This window comes from Xyrauchen texanus, chromosome 1 (genome assembly GCF_025860055.1).
Source record: "Xyrauchen texanus isolate HMW12.3.18 chromosome 1, RBS_HiC_50CHRs, whole genome shotgun sequence".
NCBI classification, from domain to species: Eukaryota; Metazoa; Chordata; class Actinopteri; order Cypriniformes; family Catostomidae; genus Xyrauchen; species Xyrauchen texanus.
The window spans coordinates 14,189,040-14,208,869 of NC_068276.1; the positions used below are offsets into that span (position 1 = coordinate 14,189,040).

At 38.4% G+C, this 19,830-nt stretch overlaps 1 protein-coding gene across 1 annotated transcript; it reads left to right on the top strand.

Moving 5' to 3' along the window:
• Nucleotides 1-3,297: 3,297 nt before the first annotated feature.
• LOC127650256 (leucine-rich repeat-containing protein 28-like) lies at nt 3,298-18,909 on the top strand. The gene is made up of 10 exons (XM_052135576.1): nt 3,298-3,372; nt 4,086-4,316; nt 4,412-4,452; nt 5,825-5,862; nt 5,958-6,095; nt 12,554-12,760; nt 13,657-13,759; nt 14,576-14,751; nt 15,155-15,302; nt 18,589-18,909. The coding sequence occupies exons 2-10, from the start codon at nt 4,149-4,151 to the stop codon at nt 18,656-18,658; spliced, it is 1,089 nt and encodes a 362-aa protein (XP_051991536.1). The 5' UTR covers nt 3,298-3,372; nt 4,086-4,148; the 3' UTR covers nt 18,659-18,909.
• Nucleotides 18,910-19,830: the final 921 nt, after the last annotated feature.

The following is a 19,830-nucleotide window of genomic DNA, read 5'->3' on the forward strand; positions in this document are numbered from 1 at the left end:
GTTTATAATGGTAGTATAATGGAGGAAACACTAGAATGCAGTGGACTAGTGTGCCTGAATGATGGCTGGGCTGATGGATGTAGGTCGTGGACATTATTTGGAAATTGATTTAACGATTGCGTCAGAAAATCTGGCTTGAAAGTGTGCTTGGGAGGTTTTAGAAGACTGTACAGTAGGTAGCGATCATATTCCCATACATTGCAACATAGGAGTAAATGTAAAGCAAGATGTGTGGGGAAAGAATTAATAAATAGAAATTTAAATATGCATATTGGGGAAACTTCTACGAGATTTGTGAGATAAAGATGGACAAATCTATTGATGACATGATAAGATAAGTGAAATACTATGTAGTACAGCAATGGAAGCAATTGGAAAAAAAGAAAGAGTTAAAAGAGAAGAAAGCTGTGCCATGGTGGTATGAGAAACAAAGCACTCAGGAAATTTAGAAAATCATATTCTTATGAGGATTTTAATTATAATAGGGCGCAAGGAGAAGTTAGAAGAACAATCAGAGCTGCCAAAAGAGAAGATCGGAGGACATTTTGTGACAGTATTGGTGAAAATAGTAAGATATGGGGCATGATTAGAAGGATGGGAGGAATTCAAAACTTTAGTAGAGTACTGGTGCTTATGAATGGTGACAGACCAGCAATAATAGATGAGGACAAAGCTGAGGTATTAGCTAAGACATTTGTCAAAGTGCATAGTAACAATAACATACGTATCTAACAAAATGAGAAGGCTTAGGGAACAGAGTTTAAATGAGAATCCAGATGTTTGGAACACCAGTCCAACAGGTTGTACATTAGATGCAGATTTGACAGTATTCGTGCTAAAACAGGCTATAGCTGGTGTTGGACAGAATTCTCCTGGGAGAGATGATGTATGTAATGAAATGCTTAAACACCTATCTAATGCATCACTGAATGTTATATTATCTATGTACAATAAAATATGGGAAGCAGGAAAGTTAGCATCATCTTGGAAGCATGGAATTATTATTCCCATTACTAAACCATGTAGAGATAAATCCCAAGCTAATAGTTACAGGTCAATTGCACTTACATCTATTCTATGTAAGCTAATGAAAATTATGGTAATGGTTAGGCTGACATATATTCAGGAAAATAAGGGATTGATTTCTCATCATCAGAGTGGTTTTAGAAGAGGACGCAATACTATGGATGCTGTTCTTTGCTTAGAGACCGATGTTAGAAAGGCACAAAGAGATTTTTATAGCAGTGTTCTTTGATGTGGAAAAGGCATATGATATGCTATGGAAGGAAGGGCTTTTAATTCATTTGGATAAATGGGGCCTGGGTAGCTCAGTGAGTAAAAATGCTGACGACCACCTCTGGAGTCGCAAGTTTGAATCCAGGGCGTGCTGAGTGACTCCAGCCAGGTCTCCTAAGCAACCAAATTGGCCCGGTTGCTAGAGAGGGTAGAGTCACGTGGGGTAATCTCCTCGTGGTCGCTATAATGTGGTTATCGCTCTCGGTGGGGTGCGTGTTGAGTTGTGCGTAGACGCCGTGGAGAATAGCGTGAAGCCTCCACACATGCTACGTCTCCGTGGTAACATGCTCAACAAGCCACTTGATTAGATGCGTGGATTGATGGTCTCATGGGATGCCAGACAACAATCTTTAAAGAGTATTTATTGTGCAGTGATAAGAGCAGCGATAGATTATGGGTGTTTGGCCTATCGTTCTGCCTCGGCAACTCTCTTAAAGGACATCGATGTTTTACAAACACAAGCTTTACGTATATGCTGTGGCACATTTAGATCCTCCTCTGTGCCAGTTATTCAGGTTGAGATGGGAGAGATGCCATTAGAATTACATAGGATTATAATATCTATGGCTTACTAGTCTTCAATACAAGGTCATGCAGAATTTCATCCAATTTAAAAAGTGTGTTGGAGGTATGAGACAGCTCTTTTAAAAGTTTTGAAAGAAATGGAAATAAATAAGCACAGTTTATGGGATTGTCTAGAATCATTCCTCCTTGGTTATGTACTATGCCAATATAGATCTTAAGTTGATTAATACGATCAAAGATATGAATATTTCCAAAGATATACTGGTTAATCAATATCTGGACCAGAAATACAGAGATTACGTCCAGATGATGGATCAAAAGAACCTGAATCCGGACATACAGCTGCAGCTGTATAAATACCACAATTTAAAGTCAGTAGGCCTATAGCAAAGAGGATATCGGATAATGGCTCAGTTTTCACCACAGATATGATTGCTATTTTAATGGCCCTTCAGTGGGTGGAGGAAATACAGACAGTAGTCGCAGTGATTTGTTCTGATTCCTTCTCAGCACTGACTAGACTAGTCTACTGAGTGGCAAATCTGCATAAAGACAAGATATATATATGTTGTCGTGTTCATTTTTGAGGAGACAAAGTCAAGTTTTCAAGATAAAAACAGTATTTATTAACAAGAAAAAATAAGTACAAAAATTATTTGCCCAGCTGGGGATCTTGTCTGCTTCACCCGTAAACTCAGCTCAAAAAGACCCCGTTTCTCCTGTGTTCCCTTCTTTTCTACATATCTGACCCAGGTTGTGTTCCTTTGTTCTCAGTTTTTTACTCTTTTGAATTGGATTATATTTGCTGCAGGGGCATCTTCAATATTCTAAGAGATAAGTTCCACTCATTCCGTTGGTTTGTTTTTGCCACAGTTGGATTACTGGTTTTGCCTCCCATTGGTTCGTTCTTATCAGTTCCTTGCCAAAAGAATTTCCAATGTAGAAAACCGTTTCTAAGTTCCGCCCATCTCCTGTGTCAGAAATGCAGCCGTAGTTTATCACATCTTCACATTCAATTATCCTTGTAGTGTTTTTGGTTTTAACATATATTTTCTAGTTAGTTACACCCATCATTCATCATTTGTTAGCAGGCATACATTGTTTAAGATTTGTCACACACATACTGATTAAGATTGTAACACACAATATATATATATAGTATGTTTAGGATCCACCAGCTAGGGTTAATCATTTCTTTCTTATGAGTGCCTATGTACGGGTGGAAGGAAATGAAGAGGTAGATAATTTGGCAAAGCAGGCCTTGCAATACTCAAACATGAATATTAATGTTCCATTGAGCAAAACAGAAATTAAAGGATTCATGAGTAGCTGTGATTAAAAAATGGCAGGAGATGTGTGATTGGGAAATGAAAGGCTGCCATCTTTATAATATTAAAATAAATCATAATACCTCCAGATCAGTAGATGGCGGAGATGCACCTTTTGTTGGTTTGCCAACCACCATAAAACGGCAAAGAAGAAGAAGCGCCGTGCACAAACAACACTAGGGATTTTCGCGAGAGATTTCTTATCGCTAAACAGGGATGCGATGTAAGTTGTACTTCATTAATTCTTACAGTTTGTCACGCACTGTATTGCTTAAATCAGTCCACGCAGTCTAGTCTCGAAAGCAATAGTTTGACAGTCACCACTTCAATTTATATTTACTTATGAACTGGTTTTGAGCTATTAGTGGATACACATCTTTGTTTCGTGCTAGATCTATCATTACAATGTTTTCATATAGAAGTCAGTATTAGTTCATGAGCAACTTCATGTGTTGTTGTTGTTGTTGTTGTTGTTGTTGTTGTTGTTGTTGTTGTTGTTGTTGTTGTTGTTAGGGTTAGGGGTGCGGTAATGATGGGCTCTCAAACTAATGACCATTGCAAGCCTTATTGCATCAACCGCTAATGTTCAAAGACAAGCTGCTGGTTATACTTCTTATTATGACAGCAACAACAAAGTTTACCCCAACATCAAGAGAGAGCGATAGAAAAAATCAGTTCCATCCTGTAGCATTGTGGCACAGTTTCCTCCCTCATTAACATGACTGAAAAATGCTAATATATTTAAATTGTGAGGTATGTATACATCATGGCAGTATTTGTTGCTCTGCCTAGAATTTATTTAATTAGAAACATAATGGAAATCGTAATGGTCCATAGAATAGGCTTAATTTACTTTATGCAAAATATTATCTTATTTCTTTCAATTGATTTTGGGGTGAAATATGACCCAGGCTTCATTAAAAAATATTATTTTAGGTTCTGGTGAGTAGAAGCTGAAAGAGGAAAAAACTCTATCAGCAAAAGATATCTCTGGCAACCATGGCTTCAGAGCTCCATGAAACGATCTTTATGGCCAAACAAGAGCGGCACAAGAATCTTTTCCTGAACTACAGAAACCTCAACAATTTCCCTGTCGAGCTTCTTAAAGATGAAGGTCTGCAGTTCTTAGAGAGACTCTACATGAAGAGAAACTCCCTCACAACACTGGTGAGATCTCATTCATAATGTTTCCACCTGTGCTTAGACTCCATGTAGGAACAGTTAATAATTAACTTACTGTAATTCTGCTCTCTTCTTGACAGCCTGAGAATCTTGCCCAGAAACTTCCTAACCTGATTGAATTGTGAGTGTTTATCTTTGTTTCACTCATCACAAATTTAAGCATTGAAATTGTATAGAATAACTTTATTAATTTAGTTGTTAATAAATAACTTCAATAATATTTTTATAAAAATTTAAGTTTATTTTTAATAATTAAATTAATCATGAATAACCTTTATTGTTGATTTTGTAATAATTGAATTGTTTGTTTATATATCATTTTTATATAATAATTTAATTGTTCATGAATAACTTTCATTTTAAAATAATGTATTTTTTTCACATTTAAAAATGTATTCGTTCATTAATAACTTTTTAATATTGATTTTAAAATACTTCAGCTGTTTATTTTTCGTTTTTAGATTTAGTAATTTAATTAATAAATGTAATGTTGATATTATAATTGATTTTTTTTTTAAATATATTAATTGAATTGTCCATGAATACATTTAATGTTGATGTTCTAATAATTTATTAGTTTTTTTTATTTAAGAATTTAATATTTTATTTGTTCATGAATAACTTTAATATTTATTTTAAAATAATGTAATTGTTTAATTTTAAATGTAAAAATGTCATGGTTCATGAATACATTTTGAGTTGTTTATTTTAAATTGAATAACTTTAATATGAATTTTATAATTTTACATTTAATAATGTCATTTTTCATGAATAATTTATTAATGATTTTGATATATGTTAATTGTTTATTTTTATTTCTAAATTTAATAATTACATTTTTCATGATGTGTGTAGATATGCTGTGGGTATAATATTCAACTGTAATATTGCTGTTGTCCATTAGAGGGCCCTCTGATTTTAGTTGTAATCTCTTTTTAACCAGCATGCCCCATGTTAAAATGAGCTTCTTTTTATGTACAGTGGCCCCAAAAGATTTTTGGAAACTTAAGCCTTGCTTAAAAATGGGTGAATGTCATTGTATTAGATAGCAAAATACCAAATAAAGTGTTATTTACATTTAAGAAAGATAAATTACAGGTTTTAAATGCTAAACCATAGATACACTTTTCCAAATTATTTATTTGGACACTGTCAAATGTTGTGAAACATGTTCATAGTGGATGTGATGAACTACATCTGCGGTTTCTCTGCTAGTGTGAACTCTGGGGGATCTGACCTTATTCATCCACTAAAAAAAAATATTTCTGAGAAAAGTTAGTTTGATATTTTGTTGTTTAATGCATCCACGTTCAGACATTTTTAAGTTTGGCTTAAATGTCCAAATACTTTTTGAAGCCACTGTACTGTATGACCGTTAGGACTTGGTAGAATCACTTTTTTTTTGTTTACTGTGTTTAAAACTTCTGATTTAAAGAATAATAATAAAACCATTATTATTAAACTTAATCGCACAATCTATCTTTTTCATTCAGATACCTGCACTCGAACAATATTGCTATTATTCCTCAAGGTAATTTTGAAATAATTACACATTGAGACGTTTCAGGTACATTATTTAGGAGGTTGATTTAGAAGGATGACATTCTTGTCTTCATGTTAATGCAGCTATTGGCAACCTGGTGAAGCTGCAGTCACTGGACCTGAGTGACAATGCTCTGCAAGTCATCTGCCCAGAGATTGGTCAACTGCGCTCATTACGACACCTGCGATTGGCCAACAATCAGCTGAAATTTCTCCCACAAGGTGAATCATGCAATCATGTTTTAGCATTTCATCTAACATTACTCTCTAAATTAATAAGTAGAGCATATATTGGACTACTACTGATTATTGTGATAATTGTGAACATTTGTCTATGCAGAAAAATATCCAATAATTGAAAAAGTTATGTATTTTTTTTTTTTTTTTGTTGTTGCTCCACCACTGCTGCACTACAGAAAATAATTTCGACTCGTGCCAGAGATTGTAAAACAAAACCATTTTATCGCACCATTCAGAGTAAATTCTAGAGACTGTTTTGTGTAAAAATTCCAGGAGCTCAGCAGTTACACTCAACACTCAAACCAGCACTATCTGACACGGTCAAAATCACTGAGATCACATTTTTTACCCTTTCTGATGTTCTGATGTGAAAGTTAACTGAAGCTCCTGACCAGTATCTGCCTGATTTTATGCACTGCTGCCACACAATTGGCTGATTAGATAATTGCATGGATGATTGTTGTTGCCAGACGGGCTGATTTGAATTATTTCTTTAACTGCAGATCTCCTGGGATTTTCATATACACATTTTTTTTGTATTTACTCCAATTGGTGCCAAAAACATCCAGTGAGTGGCAATTCTGTGGATGGAAATGCCTTGTTGATGAGAGAGGCCAACAGAGAATGGCCTCTTACAAAGTCTATGGTAACTCCGATAACCGCTCTGACCAATTGTGATGAGAAGAATAGCATCTCAGAATGTTATTCTGAGATGCAGGTTGGCGCTGTTTTGGTGGCACGAGGGGGACCTATACAATATTAGGCAGGTTGTTTTAATGTTGTGGTTGATCATGTATGTTTATTCTAAAAACAAAACTGGGGGGTTTATACTATCCAGCAGGACTCTTCGACAACTTTCTTGCAGGGGCAAGAATGTCCAGATGAAACTCAATGCAGGCCAAATTTATTTTCCCCGTATTTATCTTATCTAACACTTTCATTGTAACTAACATGTTACATGAAAAACAAAACACTGTTAATAATATGCATTTATTTACATTAAAATAGTCAGGGGTATTAAATTAAAAATGTTAAGGTATGGCCATAAATTCCTTCTTAAAATCTGGCTGAAGAAAAGACATGACCTCACACTTTCAAATAACAAATAGGTACGTACAATGTAGGGTTATTGTTTATGAAAACTGAGGAAGAGCATTTAGATCTGCTAAAGTCTGCAATCCTTGACACTATCAACCTGCAAAAGAAAACAATGGAAATCTAATGTTGAACTGTCTTCTTCTCAATTACATTTACATTTAGTAATTTAGCAGATGCTTTTATCCAAAGCGACTTACAAATGAGACACATAGCAATTTGTCATACAAAGTTTAACAACATCTGCAGTATAGGACTGCTAAGTTCTCACAGTGGCTGGAGTAGTAAAGATGCTACCACAGAAAAAGAGACAGACAAGGATTATTATTTTTTTTTAATAAAAGTAGTTAGTGTAGGTTTGTTAAGTGCTTGCCAAACAGATGTGTTTTCAGCTGGTTCTTGAATGTTTAGAAGGTAACAGCAGATCGTGTGCAGGTTGGAAGTTCATTCTACCACAGAGGAGCAGAGAAAGTGAAATAGACTTTGAGTCTATTTGTGATGGAACCACCAGGCGTCGCTTGTTCATATACTGCAGAGAGCAAGTTGGAGCATAGATCTGAAGATGTGAATTTAAATAAGAGGTTGCGGTTGCATTGGATGTTCTGAAAGCCAGAGTCAAAGCCTTGAATTTGATGTGGGCAGCTACGGCCCTTTTTGGCTGATTGAAGACCAGACATACTGCTGCATTCTGGACCATCTGCAGTGGCTTAATTGTATTAGCTGATATCTGGTTAGCAGTAGTCCAGTTTGAAATGACCTGAACTTGGACCAGGAGCTGTGTAGCATTCTCAGACAGGAAATGTCTGATTTTTCTGATGTTGTAAAGCACAGATCAGCAAGACCAGGTGGTTGATGAGATGCATGTAGTGAAATTAAGCTGGTCATCTACTACCACTCCCAGGTTCCGGGCTGTTCTGGTTGTGTTAGTGTAGTTGAACCATGATGAATAGTGAGGTTGTAGTCAACAGATGGTTTGCTGGGATCACAAGGAATTCTGTCTTGTAAGGTTGAGCTGAAGGTCATTCCTTCATCCAGGCCGAAATGTCCGAGAGGCAGGTAGTGATACAAGCTGATACAGTAGGGTCATCAGGCTGGAATGACCGGTATTTGCATAGCAGTGATAGGAAAAACCATGTGCCTCAATGACCGGTCAGAGAGATGTTGTGTACATCGAAAAGAGGAGAGGTCCAAGCACTGATTCTTGAGGAACCCCAGTGGTCAGCTAGAGTGTCTTGGACACCTCTCCTATCCAAGAGACCTTGAATGATCTGCCATTTAGATATGATTCAAACGATCCAAGCGCATTTACTGTGATGCCCAGGAGGATCTTGTGGTTCACTGTGTCAAAGCAACAGAAAATTCAAGGAGGATAAGGATGGATGATTTGGAGTTAGCTCTCGCCAGTCGCAGGGTTTCAGCTACTGACAAGAGGGCAGTCTCTGTTGAGTGTCCTTTTTTGAACCCAGACCGATGTCTGTCGAGTAGGTTGTTCTGTGAAAGAAAAGCAGACTACTGGAGCATTCAGCCAGAGAGAGAGAGAGAAAGCAGTAAGGGTGCACACACCTGAGAGCTATAACGTCTATCACCTGTTTCTGATTGCAGTAAGCACTGGGTAGAGCAATTAAAAAGGGACCACACCAGAGATGAGGGAGAGAGAGCTACTTGAGAGAGAGAGAGAGAGAGAGAGCGACAGGCAGCTGCCATGTGTGTTTATGTTTGTATCTTTTTAAGTTTTCATTAAACACTGTTTTGAGGCTTCGTCTGGTTCCCACCTCCTCAATGCCCATTTTAAACCTTGTTATATTGGTTCAGAAACCCAGGAAAATTGGAGGAAATACGCTGGCATGGAGTCCTCAGAGTTGGCGGAATTCATTAAGTCCCTCGCCAGTATGCACCATGCACAACATCAGGCCCTGCTTGAGCTACGCCCAGGACCAGGATCGCCGATTCTGGGAGGTGCTCCAAGCTCAAGCAGAGGACCAGCATGTGATCCGGAGCCTACTACACAAGGAGAAAACCCTGGCTGTGACCCCGGACCCAGCAGCCCCCATGCCCCCAATTGCCCTCATGAAGACAGGACAGAAGATGATCCCGAGGCCTTCCTAGATGGAAGGAAGGCCGAGATCTGGGGCTGGCTGCATGCCCAGTGGTTGGCCAGACTCATCCCATTGTTCTCTGGGGAAGCTCAATTTGTGGCAAAACAACTACCGGCGGCGAGTCTCCTGGTGTATGATGATCTGAGGAAGACTATCCTGCAGCGGGTCGGTCACAGCCCAGAGCAATTCCGACAACTCTTCTGGTCGATGAAGAAGGATGGTCGCGGCCACCCGTTTGCATTCACTCAATAGCTCAGGTTCACCTGCCGGTAGTGGCTGCTGGCTGAGGACCACAACGTGTGGGAGTCATTGATCTCGTAGTGCTGGAGCAGCTTATCTGTCATCTCCCAAAAGGAATGCCGGAGTGGGTCCAGTGCCACCACCCGGTGTCACTGGAAGAGGCCATCTAACTGGCTGAGGAACATATGTCAGCGTATCAGATGGCGGAAGAGCCCTCCCACTCTCTCTCTCCCTTCCCCCTCACCTCTCACTCTCCAGCACCCTGTAGGTGTGGAATCCTGCCGCTGAAGCCAGCTTCAAGATCGTGGTGGTTTGTCCCGCCACCGGTGGCCTCAGTGTCTCATCGTTCTCCCCAGTGCTTACTGCCATCACAAACAGGTGTTAGACATTATAGCACTTACCACTTTCTCTCTCTCTCTCCAGACAAATGCTCGACCACACTGCTGCCGCCACAAACCCTCTCAATAGTTTTAGACAGGAAGGGTAGTAGAGAGACTGGTCTGTAGTTGTTGACCACTGTGGGGTTATGTGTTAGTTTTTTAAGCAGCGGGGTTACTGCCTGCTTTAATGTATTGAGAAAGTTTCCAGTTAAGAGAGATAAGTTGAGAATGTGTGTGAGTGCGGGTAAGATCGATGGAGAGTCAGCTTGCATAAGATGGGAGGGGACAGGGTCAAGTGGACAAGTGGTAGGGCAGTTAGAAAAAAAAATTACTTTGGAGACCTCCGTCTCGGAGAGAGGAGAGAAAGAGGAAAACAGGAATGGATGTTGGAAGAGAGTAGCTGTGGGTGTTAGGTGTAGAGAATTGGCTGCTGATGCTTGTCAGTAAAAAACATGGCAAAGTCATTCTCAGTCAGAGAAGTAGTAGGATGTGGTGGAGGATAGAGAAGAGATGAGAAAGTTGAAAATAGTTTATGGCAATCTGAAATTTTACTGATCTTGTTCTAGTAATACATTTTAGCAGCAGAATCTCTGGTGGAAAAAGTAGAGAGAAGTGATTTGATAATTACACAGGTCAGCAGGGTCTTTTGACTTGTGCCACTTTCTCTCCGCATCCCTAAGCTCGGTTCAGTGAACATGAAGTATCTCTGACAGCCAGGGGCTGGAGGGTGTGCCATGTGCTGGCCTGGAGGAGGAGGACAGACACTATCAAGGCAAGAATTTAATGTTGAGCAAAGAGCATTTGTAGCTTCATTTAAGTCAAGTGAAGAGAAATGGTTTGTGGAGGGAAGGGATGCAGAGACTATGGAAGAGAAGCAATTGGGTGAGATTCCTCCTATTCAATGAGAGACATTTTTTTTCCTTGTCCTGCACATATTGTGAATTTGTGCATCAGCCGGATACTTGTGCAGATAATCAAAAGTAAATTTAGAACAAACTGATTTGATGATGTTTGGGATTGAGAACGCTGACACACATCTGTATATAATATAGAACCAAACACATCAGAATATACAGTAGTTCCAGTAGAAACATTCCCTTTCAAGTTTTGACTGCATCTAATTGTTTCTTTGCTCACCAGCTAAGTATGAGGAAACGACATCACCAGGAGCTTTTAAACTTCAGTAGACAATGCAATTAGTGAATTTAATTTAGCCAAGACTTTGATTTTTTTTTTTTTAAGCCTGGCTTCTAAATGAGAACACAAGCCTTTTACCTCTCTTGGTTTTATATTTTCCTCTTAAGCTCACTGTGTTGCTTTTCAGCATGCTTAATTTTAAAAACCATAAGCAAAACTATTTTTAACGATACACAGAAACGTACTAATGCTTGGAACTCTCAGAATCTTACTGAAAATATTACTGCAAGCGAGTTGTGTTAAAGTTTTGCTTGAATTGATCCCAAAAAAGGAGCAGGAAGCTAGATAACTCTGCCATCTTTACTCTGAAACTTTAAACTTCACACATGAAGGTAAATTGAAATGTTTCATGAATCTAAAATGGAAGGAGCGTACCACATTTAAACTGAAATAGTGATTTAAGAAGTTAAATTAAAGCAAAAAAATATGATGATTAAAGAGTTCTGGGGAGTTTTCTAGTAAATAAGCCTAGGGGTGTGAATCTTTGGGTTGAAAACGAATCGATTCGCATCACGATTCAAAGGTTTTTATTCCATTTAAAAACAATTTTTGCAAATTCAAAATGATTAGGAAATTCGATTAACAATTAAATTCTGCGTTTTTTAAAAAATGCATTTATAGCTTTCTTTAAAGGTGCTGTAAGCAATTTCAGCCATTCTGCTTCCACTAGACTGAGCTGTTGAATTAGCTATGCCCCCTCTTTCCAAAACCCCACACCCTAAAGATAACCAATGAGCTTTACTGAGATCAACATCTTGCAGAAACGGTTGTTTAAAACAACAGCAGCAAAATAGTGCCCTCAACAGACAACTGTTATGAACAACATGGCTTAAAACTGGCTGTAAGCCTCAATAAGTCGTTGCAACTACATACTATGAGAACATACAAATGATGATAGGGAATTGGAACATTTTCTTTGATAGAAAATAGTGGCTTTATAATTTTCCTCACAATTAAATCACTTTATTTCAGTAGTGTTCCAGTGTCAGACATTAACTTTTACATTTATGGTCAATATTTGCCCCATATATTTGATTTTCAGGGGCATTTTTCACTTTTACGAGGGCATAATTTTTCTATAAATCTAAAACGTAAACATTGTCTTATTAATTTGTCAAAATGTCACCTTTGACACTCTTTAAACAGTTGTTCCAAAACACTTGAGCAAAGTCATATTTTGTCTTTCTTTTTATTGCACTTTTCCATGTAAATTGGTTAACGTTTCGTCTGAAGCTGAGACTGGCTTTAATTTATCCTACAGAAAGAGTTCATAACATGTGCAATTGTTTTACAATGCCTTGTTCAAACACTTTCTAACATGATTTAACTAGCATGGATAATTTTATTGTGTTTCAAAGCCTCACCCATACATACTGTATGTCACGTATGTATTCATGGTTCTTTTTTCAAAATGACTTGCTTGTGCTGGTAGAGCTTGGAGATCTGAGAGAGCTGGAGACACTCGATGTTTCCATGAACTTCCTGAGGACTCTGCCAGAGCGTCTGCACAGGTGTCTGTCCCTGCAGTGCCTGACGGCAGACCGCAACCTCCTGCACTGCCTTCCTCGCCAGCTCTGCCTGCTGCCTGACCTCAATGAGCTCTCCATGGCCGCCAACTGCCTGACCTCACTGCCTCTGGGTGAGCAGACACACACACACACACACACACACACACACACACACACACACACACACACACACACATTCTTTATTCTTGTTTGAAAGAAAGAAAGAATAAAGTTATGTTTGTAAAGTTAACAGAATCCATATCAAACAAGTACAAGTGTGTTGTGCCTGAACAGGCTATAGCTAAAAAAAAATTCTCAATGTTTTTCTGCCTTTTCACAATACTCAATATATATATATATATTCCTGAATATGATCCAGTGTTACAATGTATAGTGGTAAACAGCAACATTTGCCTACATAATAATAATAATTTGTATTTATAGAGTGTCTTTCTCAATGGGAATTCATATAACATATGTGTTTTTCAGGAACTCCTAATTTCTTTAATCCTTCTTGAAATTGTCACATGAAACATTCAGGAATGAATCAGGGCCATATACATTTTTTATATATTGTACACCAGTAGTAGTATATTTTAAAGGGGATTTTTTTTTTTTTATTGGGTATTTCTTATTAATTTGTTGTCTTTCCTGATGGTCAAAATGACCCTGGTTGGGGTTAAAATGTAGGGTTTGAAGATGGGGATCTGTGTTTGGAGTAGGAGTTGAGAGAAGGGTATTGTAATTATTTGAGACAATCATATGTTGTAAAGTTGAGGAGCAAGTTGTATTCCTTCAGACAGCTGTGCATGTCAACTTCATGTCAAAATCAGATTGTTACACCACATAACATAAGTGGGGACATGGATAAATGTTTATGGCAGCAATGAGACATCAGAGGGGCAGTCCAAGGGAATTATCTGACATTTATGTTGGGCAGGATTTGAATGACATTGAGGGTATTGAGAACATGGGGGTCATCTTTAATGATGGGCACATATACTGAAGACTAATTTATTTATGTCAGATATGGGGCGCTCCATGGAGCTGCAGTTTGTCTTTGTGGACAACAACACTCACCTGAAGGGTCTCCCATCGTATCTTTATAACAAAGTCATTGGCTGCAGTGGGTGAGTTCTTTTCTCTTGTTGTAATGTGCTATCAGACTTCAGAATCCAAAGTTTAAAACCTCTAATGATTTTGTTTACAGAACATTAATTATTTAAGGTGTTATATTAGGAATGGTTTCTGCGATGGGACAAACTGTTTGCATTTAGTTTCACAGAGCCACACTTTTGATTATTGGCTTTTTATTCAATCCAATATCCTTAGAAGAAGGGGTTGTCTAGCTGACATGACAAGTGACCAACCACAGTTTGGATAGTTTATATACACAAGATATCAGGGTCAGTAGCTAATTCAAACAATGGAGCACAAGGCACACTATGAGCTCATTTTCATGCACACAAATACACTGATAACTACCAATAATCAGCTTATTTAAAAAATCTAACAAGCAAGAAATCTTTACATGACATTTGAAATAATTGTGTTATTCTCCACGTTTGATGTTAAGCCGTGAAGAGGCATGCGCTCAATATGTGTGTACATTTAATGAGCCGGTAAGAAAGGCAGTTATGGTATTTACATGTAACACGAAATTGGCGTAATGGGCAAAAATCCCAAATTTTATGCCGTTAATGACCTTACACCAATAAAGGAAAGCTAATAAGTGTGTTTACATGACCACACATGTAAGAACCTGATGTTAATGCACTGACTGTACTTGTATGTGCATGTGGTCAGAAATTTTGGCCATCTTTAATGAAAATGCACCGGTTAATTCTAAGAAATAACGCTGAATTTAAAGCCAATAATACGGTTTTGCTCAAGGATATCTCATTTATTCGCTACTGTATGCCTCAAACAAAAATGCTTGTGCACAGATGCGGTCTAGCAACTGAGATCTCTGACGTGAAGCAGCTCTCTTTGAGTCTGGGAGATGTGACCGTTCCTCTCCCCTCTGAAGTGAAGGCCATCTGCTCCGAGACTGACTGTGTATTACCTCTGGAAGAGCTGGCGTGCAGAGTCCTGCATGCGGCCCATAACCGAACAAGTGCAGGTAAGAGTCTCAAACAAACCTACAACAATGTATCTGGTTGAATGTGCTAATTTGCTCTGTTAGAAAAGCCTGTGAGCTGCCTCCAGTGCATTTTAAAGTATAATAGATGCACTTCTTCACACAAAGGCCATTCAGCCTTCTAAAATATCTTATTTTGGCCAGATAAGATATTTCTAAGACAGCTTTCCATTTGTTCTTCCGAAAATGCATTCACAATGGTGGATGGAGTTAAGAGAGATTTGCAGTATTAAAGGGACAATCTCCCCGGAGTAACCTAAAGTTAAGTGTCTTGATCAAGGGCGCAATAGTAATAGCTCATGGATGAAGCCTTGAAGGGTTTTAACCCTCGCCAAGATCTTTGTCTGAGCTCTTCTTGATCGTTGTTCTTTGGACTTTCATGCAGATGTGCAGTTCCAGTTGCCTAAGAGTCTGCTGGATGTGGTCCAGTGGCCTCTGGGTCACTGTCACCGCTGCAGTCAGCCTATGTTCACCATCGTCTACCCCAAACTCTTCCCTCTCAGAGAGACCGCACTCGCCGGTGTGCACAAGAGGTACTGCTCTGAGCGTGCTCTTGTATCATATCATACATTTACTCTGCCTCTTCATCTCTTTGCTGCCTTGTCCTAAGATTGATTAATTCATGCATATGTACCATAAATGTCATCTTGTTTTTGTTTCTAATTTCTTTCGCATTTCAAAAAAACATTCTTTGAAGCACTGTATTCCCCTTGTTTACTTTCACTTCGCTCTGTTTCCCTCTCCACCTGTCACATTCTCTCTCTCTCACTCATTCATTAACTCTTACTCATTCATTTGTATTCTCTCACCCATACATTAATTCCCTCAATCATTCACTCCCTCACTCATTCAGTACTTCACTTTCTCTCTCATTCAATCATGTATTCATTACCTCATTAATTCCCTCCCTCACACATTCACTCATTCATTAATTTCCTTTTTTCTTTTCATTTATTCACCCCTCACCCAATCATTTACTTTCTCACCATCCATACATTCCCCCACTCATTCATTCCTACTCATTCATTTATTCACTCCCTAACTCATTCCTTCCTTAACTTCCTCACTCATTCATTCACTATTTCACTCATTTATTTACTTCCTCACTGATTCATTCTCTCGCTCTAACTCATTAATTGACTTTTATTAATTCACTCCCTCACTACTCACTCCCTCATTCACCCTTTCACTCGCGTATTGCCTCATTCATTCACTTTCTCACTCAGTCATTTATTCATTCCCCAATTCATTTATTTCCTCACACATTTATTCACTTTCTCCCTTACTCTTTTATTCACTCCTTCACTACTGACTTATTTACCTTTACACTCACTCATTACTTTTCTCACTCAATCTCTCATTCTTTCCTTCACTCACTTACTCAATTATTCATTCATTCACTCACTCACAAACACACTCATTCACTTATCCACTCACTATTCAAAAAGTCAAACATTCATGCCATCATTTTATTGTTCTTTTACTATTAACTCCCTCACTTATTCATACATTCCATAATTTATTCACTCCCTCGCTCATTTGTTACACTCATTCATACATTCACTCATTCATTAACTATTTCAATTATTCATTCACCTTTCCACACATTCATTCATTTCCACACTCATTCACTCCCTCACTCATTCACTCCCTCACTCATTTAATCCTTCACTCTCACTCATTGCCTAATTAATTTACTTCCATGCTCATTTATTCACTTCCTCACTGGTTCATTCCTATATTCTCATTAATTCACTTTCTCACTCATTCATTCACTTTCTCATGTACTCAATCCTTCACTCCCTCCCTATGCACTACCCTTACATTTTCACTAATGTATTCAAACATTTTCTCACTTAATCTGTCATTAATTTCTTCACTCGCTTAATCATTCACTCACTCACTCACTCACTCACTCACAAATGTAGTCATTCACCTTTTTCCCACTAGTATTAACTAACACATTCATGCCTTCATTCATTATTTCACTCTCACTTTTCACTTTTACTCTCTCTCTCTCTCACTCACCTCATTCATTCATTTACCCTCTCTCACTTGTTCATTCAGTCATTCTGTGGTTTTCTCTTATTCATTAATTTACTCACTCAGTCGTGCTTTTATTCATTTGTTTATCCCTTCATTTACAGACTCGCTCTCTCTTTTCCTTGCCTGTTTTCTCTAATCCACCTCACTTCCTTTATCTGCTCATCTTCCTTCTCATTTGATTGGTTGAAATATTGAGCGTGTGGAAATGAGCTGTGCTTACTCCACTGCCTGTAATCCCCCATCTGTAACGCAACACTGTGCTTTGGTATCAGCATCTCCCAGCATAACCCAATCAGCCTGCTCAGCTGCAGCTCTAAGCTACTTCACATGCATTACGAGATCTAATGGAGTGTTCACTTGCTGTTTGGAGATGAATGTTTGTGTTAGAAGAGCGACCCTGAAATCACAGCATACAATAACACACTCATTACAATCTCACAAAAATGGCAGCTGCCATTCATTTAAAGGGATACTTCACCCAAAAAGACAAATTCACTCTGTATGATGTTCTTTCCTCTGCAGAAAACAAATGAAGATTTTCAGATGAATATGTCAGCTCAGTAGGTCCTCACAATGCAAGTGAATGTTGATCTGCACTTTAAAGCTCCAAAAAGCACAGACAATGCTAGTAAAATAATCCATTATCCATAAATAATCCTTAGAAGACTCCAGGGGTTAGATTTAATATTTTCTAAAGCCATACAATCGCTTTGGGTGAGAAACCGATCAATATTCAAGTCCTTTTAACTGTAGTCACTCTACAATGCGCATCCATGAGGGTATCCAGTTCACTGCGAGATGTAAGTGCGCTGGCCTGTTCAAATGAAAGCAAAACCAATGAAGTTTGTGAACTCTTGTAAACAAATCAAGCTGCGCTTCCAGTTGTATTGCATCTCTTATCGCATGAACATGATGCACTTATGTCATGTGCAAGGCACCGTGAACTGGATCCCCTCATGGACGTGCATTGGAGAGCGACCACAAGTAAACAATTATAGTGAAAAGGACTTAAATATTGATCTGTTTCTCTCCCAAAGCTATAATATCGCTTTACAAGACATTAATTTAACTACGTCATATGGATTACTTTACTATGATTGTTTGTTTATTTTGGAGCTTTAAAGTGCTGATCACCATCCGCTTGCATTATATGGACCTACAGAGCTTAAATAGTCGTCTAAAAATCTTTATTTGTGTTCTGCTGAAGAAAGAAAGTCACACATCTGGGATGGGATGAGGGTGAGTAAATGATGAGAGGATTTTTTTTTTTTTTTTTTTGGTGAACTAACCATTTAAGATTGAAGAAAATGTTAGAGAATTTTGTTCTATCTGCCTTGTTTTCCTCCTTTTACATATTTCCTTTTCGCTCTTGGGGTCAACAAGTTAGCCATTGTGTGTGTATTTGTGAAAGCATACAATAAAACTCTGACTATTTCAATATCACTGCATGGAGCTGCCAAATAGGAACACGTATTTTTGTGGAAGTAAAACAATGTCTCTTTACATGTCAAATGTTAATGTTAATATATTGAGATCTCAGCTGATATGAAAGTTTATTAACATTCTTCTATCATTCTCTTATATTCTTTGAAAGTGAGATAGTTGAAAAGGGGTTTTATTTGTTCTCTAACTGTAGAAAGGTTGTGCAGTAGGTTGCTCTGCTAATCAGTCATTTGTTATTACTTTGTGTTTTTCTTTCCCTCTCTTGAGGTCTCATTAAAAGCATACTTTCTGTTTTTCTCACTCACTGTCTTTTTGCTCTTGTGTAAACAGAACCACTGTGAGTTTTGTAGCGTACTGCTGCTCAAGCCAGTGTCTGAGGACGTTTGACCTGCAGGGCTGACATCTCTCATCTGCTGACCTCACATCACTTCTCATGGTGCTTTCATAGTCATGGATGTGTAGGAAACTGCAAGAGACTTTCTGTTGAACTAATACAGCTCTGGAAAAATTAAGAGACCAATGCAAAAATCAGTTTCTCTGGATTTACTATTTACAGGTATGTGTTTATGTAAAATTCACATTTTTGTTTTATTCTATAAAGTACTGACAACATTTCTCCCAAATAAAATATTTTCATTTAGAGCATTTATTTGCAGAAAAGGACAACTGGTCAAATTAAACAAAAAAATGCAGTGTTTTTTAGACCTTGAATAATGCAAAGAATACAAGTTCATGTTCATTTTGAACCAACAAAATACTAAGGTTTTAATTTAGGAAGAGTTCAGAAATCAATATTTGGTGGAATAACCCTGATTTTCAATCACGGCTTTCGTGCATCTTGGCATGGTCTCTACCAGTCTTTCACATTGCTGTTGGGAGACTGTCACTCCTGGTGCAAAAATTCAAGCAGCTCAGCTTTGTTTGTTGGCTTGTGACCATCCATCTTCCTCTTGATCACATTCCAGAGGTTTTCAATGGAGTTCAGGTCTGGAGATTGGGTTGGCCATGACATTGTCTTGATCTGATGGTCCTCCATCCACACCTTGTTGAATAAACCCATCTACAAGTTTTCTTCCAGGATAACCTTGTACGTGGCTTGGTTCATGCGTCCTTCACAAAGACTAATCTGCCCGATTCCAGCCTTGCTGAAGCACCCCCAGATCATCACCAATCCTTCACCAAATTTCACAGTAGATGTGAGACACTGTGGCTTGAAGGTCTCCCCTGGTCTCTGTCTTACCATTAGACGACCAGTTGGAGGATTGGTGATGATCTGGGGGTGCTTCGGCAAGGCTGTTATCGGGCAGATTCATCAACACATGAATCAAGCCATGTACAAGGTTATCCTGGAAGAAAACTTGCTTCCTTCTGCTCTGAGGACTGACTCAATGTCATACAGCCAAGTCAATCAAGGTGTGGATGGAGGAGCACCGGATCAAGACCCTGTCATGGTCAGCCCAATCTCCAGACCTGAACCCCATTGAAACCTCTGGAATGTGATCAAGAGGAAGATGGATGGTCACAAGCCATCAAACAAAGCCGAGCTGCTTGAATTTTTGCGCCATGAGTGGC

Coding starts and splice junctions, on each gene's coding strand:
- LOC127650256 (XM_052135576.1), top strand. CDS start 4,149: ATGGCTTCAGAGCTCCATGAAACGATCTTTATGGCCAAACAAGAGCGG. Junction 5,863..5,957: donor TATTGCTATTATTCCTCAAG/GTAATTTTGAAA, acceptor ATGTTAATGCAG/CTATTGGCAACCTGGTGAAG. Junction 12,761..13,656: donor CCTGACCTCACTGCCTCTGG/GTGAGCAGACAC, acceptor TATTTATGTCAG/ATATGGGGCGCTCCATGGAG.